Source organism: Canis aureus, chromosome 12 (genome assembly GCF_053574225.1).
Source record: "Canis aureus isolate CA01 chromosome 12, VMU_Caureus_v.1.0, whole genome shotgun sequence".
Classification (NCBI taxonomy): domain Eukaryota; kingdom Metazoa; phylum Chordata; class Mammalia; order Carnivora; family Canidae; genus Canis; species Canis aureus.
This window is the reverse complement of record NC_135622.1, coordinates 43,280,632-43,288,273: the sequence shown is the minus strand read 5'-3', so window position 1 is coordinate 43,288,273 and position 7,642 is coordinate 43,280,632. Positions and strand designations below refer to the sequence as shown.

At 44.9% G+C, this 7,642-nt stretch overlaps 2 protein-coding genes across 9 annotated transcripts in view; one reads left to right on the top strand and one right to left on the bottom strand.

Annotated features, from left to right (window-relative positions):
- Positions 1 to 2,417: 2,417 nt before the first annotated feature.
- Positions 2,418 to 5,918, bottom strand: LOC144324503 (coiled-coil domain-containing protein 121-like). 4 transcript variants are annotated; one of them, XM_077915913.1, is made up of 2 exons: positions 5,457 to 5,918; positions 2,418 to 4,824 (listed from the first exon to the last, which is right to left on the bottom strand). In XM_077915913.1, exons 1-2 carry the CDS (start codon positions 5,816 to 5,818, stop codon positions 3,864 to 3,866), a joined length of 1,323 nt encoding a protein of 440 aa, XP_077772039.1. In that variant the 5' UTR covers positions 5,819 to 5,918; the 3' UTR covers positions 2,418 to 3,863. The 4 variants fall into 4 exon arrangements, with proteins under 4 accessions (XP_077772039.1, XP_077772042.1, XP_077772040.1 ...); XM_077915916.1 differs by having other exon boundaries at positions 5,453 to 5,743; XM_077915914.1 differs by lacking the exon at positions 5,457 to 5,918 and adding an exon at positions 5,123 to 5,446.
- Positions 5,748 to 7,642, top strand: part of LOC144324513 (GPN-loop GTPase 1) — a 25,176-nt gene continuing 23,281 nt past the window's right edge. For 3 of the 5 annotated variants that reach the window (XR_013389992.1, XR_013389991.1, XM_077915952.1), the window contains exons 1-2: positions 6,071 to 6,218; positions 6,913 to 7,006. Coding sequence is in view for 1 of the 5 variants with exons in the window: in XM_077915952.1 (XP_077772078.1) it covers positions 6,108 to 6,218; positions 6,913 to 7,006 (205 nt within the window). In the remaining 4 variants the exon portion in view is untranslated. Of the gene's footprint in view, positions 5,882 to 6,070; positions 6,219 to 6,242; positions 6,621 to 6,710; positions 6,802 to 6,912; positions 7,007 to 7,642 lie in introns of those variants that run through there. The other 2 variants (XR_013389993.1, XR_013389994.1) reach the window with 2 other exon arrangements.

Sequence of the window (7,642 nt, the reverse complement as noted above, 5' to 3'; positions counted from 1 at the left end):
TTTTTCCTTCCTGAGGCCAGGTCTCAGCAAGTCTCAGTAGAGAGTATCATAATCATTCTACTGAGTTTTTAAGTTTTTAAACAAAGTTCATTAGAATACAAATTTGACAATATCGAACATAGCCAGGTTGTAGCGAATGTGAACTCTCATGCACGGTTTGGAATGTAACATGGTACAATCACTTTGGAAACGATTTGTTAGTATCTAGTCAAGCTGAAAATATGCCTTAAGATGCAGCAGTTTTACTCCTGGGTATATACAGAGGGAAATCCTCCTGCCCAGGTATACCAGGAGACATAAACAAAGAATGATACTGTAGTACGGTTGATACCACATAGCAGAGACGAATAGCTGTCCACCATAATCTGCTCTCACCTTGCAGAGTTATAGGATTACAGGACAAATGGTTAGATTATGTTTCCCAGCTCTCTAACCCCCTGCCCCTGTATCGAAGGGGTAGCCAACTCACTTCTCTCCAGTAGAATGTGAATGGAAGTGAGGGTGTCACATCCAAGCTAGAATTTTTAAGAAAATGAGTGTACTTCTATGCTTCTTTTCCCCCTTCCTTGGGCCAGATGCAGATGATAAAATGGCTTTAGAGGGTGGCAGAGCACAAAATGGAAAATGGTTGATGCCCCGAATCACCCCATGAAGAACTAATCACCAACCAGGAACATCTATCTGAAGAGAAAAAAGATCTGTTATTTGAGGAACTATACCTTCTTGGGTCTCTTTGTTAACCTACTTTAAAACTTCCATCAGGAGAAGGGATAAATCGGGATACAGTTATATACTGAAATACTATACAGCGATAAAATTAAGGCTCCTTGTTTCATGAATACATCTCAAAAATAATTCCTGGGAAAAGCAAGTTACAGAATACATGAAGTAGGCCATTTATAAAAGGCTTAAAGACAATGCTCTATATGGTTTATGGATATATAAAAATATATTTATATGCTATATATGTAAATATGTGTATGTAGTATACATTTATAGTTTAATATCATATGTATATGTATACGTGGCATGAAAACATGCACAGGAATGATAAACACCAAATTTAGGACAGTGCTTCTGGGACTCAGAAGGACTACAAGTGAATTTTTAAGTTCTTATTTCTTAAGGTGGATAGTGAGTTTGTTCTGATCTTCTGTATTTTGTGTCTGAAATACTTCTTTTAAAAAATCAGTGCCCACAAACTGTTCTGCTCACCTCCTTTAATAGGGAACACCTTAGAAATGTTACTTGTCTTAACCTTTCATTTTCCCTTCACCCTTCAGTCTGCTCTTCTTTCTATTTACGTCTATTTCAGCCGCCCTACTCCAAACCATCATCACCTCTTGCCTAGACTATAAGTTTCCTAATTGTTTCCTTCTGATTTTTACTGGTTTGGATACACTCCACATAACAGCCTTAGTGAGTTTTTAAACTTGTAAATCAGAGCTCGTTCACCAGCTCAAAGCCTGCTGGTTTCCCATTCCACTTAGAATCCAAGTCACTCCCTCCTTGTCCCACAAGGCCTTCTCCTCCTCCTGCCAACCCATTTAGCCTCTTCTTCCCCTACTCCTTTGTTCTCTGACCATTCCCCAGCTACCCTTTAGCCATATTGACCTTTTTGTTCCTGGAACCTAGTAAGCTCATTCCCATCTTAGGACCTTTGCATACACTGTTCCCATTGCCTGGAATGGCTTCTTCCTTGGGCTTTGCAAGGTAGGCTTCATTGTATCATTTAGGTCTTAACCTACATTTCACCTCGGAGGTCCTTTTCCACCTAAATGCACTTTCTGTAACATCACTGTGTTTAGTTTTCTTCATTGCAAAGCAGATTCAAAGTAGATTGAAGTATTAGTTGGCCAGCCTACTGCTCACTTGCAGGTATGCATTTCAAATTATCTTTATCAGATGATTCACTCTCTAAATAGTCTTCAGGCTCTCAAAGCCTCACTTGGAAAGGGACAGACGTAAAGCAGCAATACACCAGATACATGATCTGGGATAATAGGAATGAAAAAGAAACGTATGAGATGGAAATTATCCACTCCCCACTTAGGTAACTGGGACAGCAAAGGCAGGAGGGAAATTAACAGCAGAATACTAAGATTCTAAATCCCTCTTGCTTTCTAACTCCTTATCGAGCCTTGGTATGTATTTTCCTACGCTTTTTGGCACATTTTTGCATCTACAGAGAATAAGGCTTCAAATTTGTGTTGGTTACCATAGTTTTCAGATTCAGTCTTTCTGTATTTTCGGCTCAAGAACTGAAGGTTAAGTTACCTGCATACTATCTAAAATTCTACTTTCTGTATTGAAATTGGTTTTATTATATCCATACTAGTATGAATGAGATATACAGAAGCAGTAGTAAGAGAAAAGTGATGAAACAGGAAATCCGTTACTGGGGAAAAGTCAACGGATACAGTATAATCTAAGGTTTTTATTTCTAATAAGCTACACATTAAAAACATTGTTAAAGGTAGACGGTGAAGGCATTGAGGGAGAAAAAACGTTTTACTCCACAATTTTAAAGGAATTCATTTTTACCTAGGCATGAAACTGAAAACTCAGGAAAATTATTTTGAAGTTTTTAATCACTGACAATTTCTGGAAAACATAAAGTTGACTTTATTTTCCCATAGAGGAGCAATGTTAAAATGTGGGATTATATTTCTGTACTAGGATTCAGCATGCAAATAAATAACTAGTCTAACCGTCTATATGTCCTCAGTGCAAAAAACTTTTTAAAAACTACCATAAAAGTCTTACTAATTAAAAATATTATTTCCAGTTCTTCTAAATTAGCAATAAACTTCTTTGGCTATGATTGATACTGCCACTGCACAAAGCTTGTTCTTCTCAATAGACATAAATATAAGGCACTTTTAATTATAAAAGGCATTTCAAAATGTACTATCAGGTACACACATAGTAAGAAAATGTAGAAGTGACCTAAACCTGAAGTACTTATATTTAAGTAATCTTACTCGTTGTCTTAGAATTCAGAATGTTGTTAGGGAAATAGACGGCACAAGACTCTTTACAGTTGTCCCAATATTTTAAAACGTTTTTCACATATTTTCCTGAAATAAGTAGAGGCATTCAGTTACCTCATTAATGCTAGATGTATTTCTTGACAGAAAAGGTTTTTCAAAAGTTAAGAGTTGACCTAATATCTGCTCTTCCCTTAATTTACTCAAAGCTAAAATTGTAGGGGCTGAGCTTTAGACAAAAGGTCATTCTGCCCAGTGTTTTTTTTTTTTTTGCCTAGCTCTTAATGAACATATTGCTTAAATTACTTTTCCACTCTTGACAAAACTATAGAAGCAGCTGCCTGGTCAGTGGTGCAAACTTGAAAAAGACCTTAAAAGCACTTTGCCTTTTTTTTTTGTTGTTTGTTTTTTTTTTTGATCACTTTCCCTTTTCTGTGTGGAGCTGGCCAGGAGGCATGAGGATAAGCAGTTTGTTTACAGAGAGGAAGGTATTATATAAAGTCAATCTGAAATGCTACTCTTAGAAATCTAACTTGGCCACAAGAAATAAATCACACCACTGTCTTTCTTTCACTACCTCCAGGTGGTCTCTTGAGCTAGTTTAATGTACTGGTGTTTGGGAAATGGTGTTATCTAGAGATTTGAGGAACATCCCATTTATTAACAAGATCTAATTAAGGAAAAATCTAATTAAAGGAAGCTGGTGGCACAAATATCCAGCAGTACTGCTGGAAAAATGCACCTAATATTTCACACTAACACATCATGATGGATACTTTGCCATAGCAATCTGAGATCCTAAAGCCTTCCTAACTAAGTTTATGCAGCCATCGGTTTATAAGAATACTTGCTCCAGTCTTTATTTACGCAGTGTTATTTTAGGAATTGGTTTGGATTAATCTTTGGTTTGGTACTCAGAGGTGTTAATGTGGTCCTTGGAGCATCCTGTCCTGGGCACCAATTACGCCTTCTTTGCAATCGTTGCCTCGCCCGGATTAAGCCCTCCACATACCACTGTTCCAGCTGCAGCTGCTGCTTCTGATTTTCTAACTGGCTTTTAGTAGCTTGCAACTCCTGGCACTGCTGAGTTTGCTGCAGTAACTTCTTCCGTAACTCCCGGTTCTCTCTCCTGATGCCACGGTAGAACTCAAAAGTATACTGCTTTGCTTCCAACTCCAAGGCCTGGGTCTTCCCGTCAAGCTCCTTTCTTTTCCTCTTTCCCAACTGCCCCATGTCTGGCTCACTCAGTTGTTTCTCTAGAAATGCTTTTTCCTGGAGTAACTGGACCTGGATTTCCTGTTTCTTGGCATCTGTCTCAGCTGGGGTTTTCTTTTTCTCGTCCTGTAATATCTGGATTTCTCTCTCCTGTTTCTCCTTTAACAGTGAAATTTTCCTCAGTGTCTGCAACTGCTGCTTTAAGTTGCATTGGATCTTTTCCTTCTGCAAAAGCTCCCTTTTAAACACTGAAGTTTGTTTCGCATATTTGGAGGCATAGTCTCGTCTCCTTTGTTCAATCTCCTGACTTTTTTGTAAATAGCTGTTCCACAGCTTTTCAGGCTGCATTCTATACTCTTCAGTTTTGTTGGTTAGATATTCCAGGAAGAATTTGTTTTCAGTCTGGACAAGTAACTTCTCAGCATATAGCTGCTTGGTTTCCTCCATTAGTGACTCTTGCTGGCTTTGAGCTTGTTTTATTTGGTTGTTCAGCTTTGTCATTTCCACCACTGCCTTTTCTTTAAACCTCATCTCTGACTTGCTTAGCTTCTCTGGCTTGAAAAAATCATTTATTAAACTAAGATACGGTGGAGAGGAACTCCTAGAGTCCTTAGCAAACCTGAAGGAAGAACAAGTAAGACATTCCCCCATCAATTCTTTTTTTTTCTTAAGATTTTATTTATTTATTCATTAGACACACACACACACACACAGGCAGAGAGAGAAGCAGGCTCCACGCAGGGAGCCTGACCTGAGACTCCATCCCGGGACTCGGGGATCGTGCCTGGAGCCAAAGGCCGACGCCACACCGCTGAGCCACCCGGGCTGCCCCTCCCCATCAATTCTTAATGAAAGTTTAGTAAACACAAAATGCACAAGTATACTTTAATTCACATGAGAAAATATTTTTTGAGTACCTATTATGGTTCTGCACTCTGCGAGGCACCAGGGTAGAGATGAATGAATGTGGCTTACAATTTACAAGCACGCATTCACTACAACCCCCGTAAGGCATTCCCTCCGGTTTAGAGAGGAGAAAACAAGTTCAGAGAATTTAAACGACGCCAGCAGTGGCAGCGCGTGGGTGTGAAACCTCGATTTTAAGATTCACTGAACACTGCAGTAGCCACAAAGGGCGACGGGACCCGCTGAGGTGGGCGAGAGCAGCAATACATTTCCTGGCTTTTCCAGCCCCTTCCCGGTATCCGGGGACACTTCCGTGGAGGGAAAAGCGCCCCTTTCAGTACCTACTTGCTCCCGGAATCCGAGCGTCCGTCTCCAAGGCGACGGTGAGGCTCACCGAGGGGGACCGCCAAGGAAGGAGCGCTCGAGTCAGGGGCCCCCGACGCGCGGACGCGGCGCCCCCTTGCGGAACGTTTCCGCAGTTGCTCGGTTCTGTGCTCCACGGGGGTCGGCGCCGCCCAGCAAGCCCCGGGGTCGCACTCCGCCCCAGTCCCAGCCTGTCCAGCCCTGAGCTCCTGAACCTCGTCGGCTGCCGAATAAGACCCAGCAGCCAGTTCCCCGGCGGCTCCGTCCCCCGCTCCTTGGGGGCGGAAGGAGAAGCGCACTCTCCTCATTTGCGACCTGGGGGCGCCCTGCCTTGGGGACCGCATCTCGTCTTGCCCTCCTGGGGACCAGAGCGTCGTCTCTCCCAGACCCTTCGTTCCGTTGCGGCGGTGAGCGCCTGTCCCCCGGGTCCTCCCCTTCCTCCCCTGCCCTCCATTTCCCCGCCCCTGCCCCTGGTTGGCCCGGAGGCGAGGATGCTCTGGCGAGCGGCCCGCCCCTCGGCCTTCCCCGGCCGCGCGGCGGAGGCTCTAGCGTCCCTTGCGCGGCCCGCGGCGGCACGGAAGCCTCTCTAGGTGCGCGGCGTCTCTATGGTGGAGCGGGCGGAGCGCGAGGAAGATGGCGGCGCCCGCGGAGGCCGCTGAGGAGCGGGCTTCGGGGGGTCCTCGGCCCCCAGTGTGTCTGTTGGTGTTAGGAATGGCGGGATCTGGGAAGACCACCTTTGTACAGGTGACGTACAGGGCGCGGGAGTAGGAGGTGCGCTCGAGAGGTTGTCAGTGGTGGGCGGAAGGCCAGGGGGACCTGGAGGACGCGCTCGCGAGTTGAAGGGGATCCGCGTGGGGCTTTCAGGACCTCGCCAGCAGTCCGGCCCCGAGCCTTTTCGGGCTCTAGCCTGGTTCGGTTAGGGCTCTCTTCTCCGCACCCTCAGTTCGTATTTGCTACAGCTTGCCACGTTGTTCTGGAATCGTCTTGCCGCTGACACTGCCGCCCCCTGGAAGGCGGGGGCTCCCACGTCGCCGGCAGTTAGTGCGGTGCTGGCGCCCAGGCCCTGGGTGGGGATTACTACGGTGTGGCTTCTTGCGCGGCTCTTCCGTCTCGAGCGCTGGAGAGACCGCGATCGAATTTGACAAGGTTCCCGCTTTATCGGAGCTGATGTTTTAATGGGAGTGATGGGGAGAAACCTCACACGAATCAAGTGATTAAGTGATCGACCGACAGTAGGGGAGGCCCTGTTGGCGGGATGATCAAGAAAAGAAAGCATTTCACCTGAGAGTCGAATGCTGGAGGCGGATCCTGGGGACGAGCGTTTCAGGTAGAGGGAGGGACACGTAGTGCAGAAGTCTTCAGCTGTGATCCATAAAGGAATCTCGGCCCCTTATCATTCCCTCGGCCTCACTCCACCGCTCTTCTCGCGTCTCTGCAGAGGCTTACTGGACATCTGCATAGCCGAGGCTCTCCACCTTATGTGGTTAATCTGGACCCGGCTGTACATGAAGTACCCTTTCCTGCCAATATTGGTGAGTAAACTGGAACAGAACTCTGAAGTTCTTCAGAAAACCAAAAGCCTCCAGCCGGGCAAATCTCTAATGCTTTCATTTTTCGTTTTCTCTAAACTATCTTTCATTTTCCTTGAATTTCCTAAGACTTCTAAACCATTTTCTTTGTTGACTCCTTTCCCTAAGTATATTAGTTTCCTTACCTCTCACTCTCGTGTCTCCGCTCGTTCTGATCCGAGGGTGGCAGGCTATTGTTACTTCATTTGTATTTTTTAAACATCTTATTTCTTGGACAGCCCTGGTGGCTCAGCGGTTTAGCGCCGCCTTCAATCTAGGGCGTGACCCTGGAGGCACGCAACCCCCGGGGTCGTGTCTGTGTCACTCGTGAATACATAAATAAAATCTTTAAAAAGAAGAAAAAAAAGATTTTCTTTATTCGTGAGAGAGAGAGAGGCAGAGACACAGGCATATACATAGATATGCATATATGCATTGTTTTGGGGAAAGGTTTCCGGTTATCATCAGACTTCCAGAGAAATCTGTGACTCTGACAGAAATTAAGGGTGAATATGATGCATTGTCATGATTCTTGATTGAATCTAGGAGCCTGGGATCCCCGGGTGGCTCAGCGGTTTAGTGCCTGCCTTCGGCCCAGGG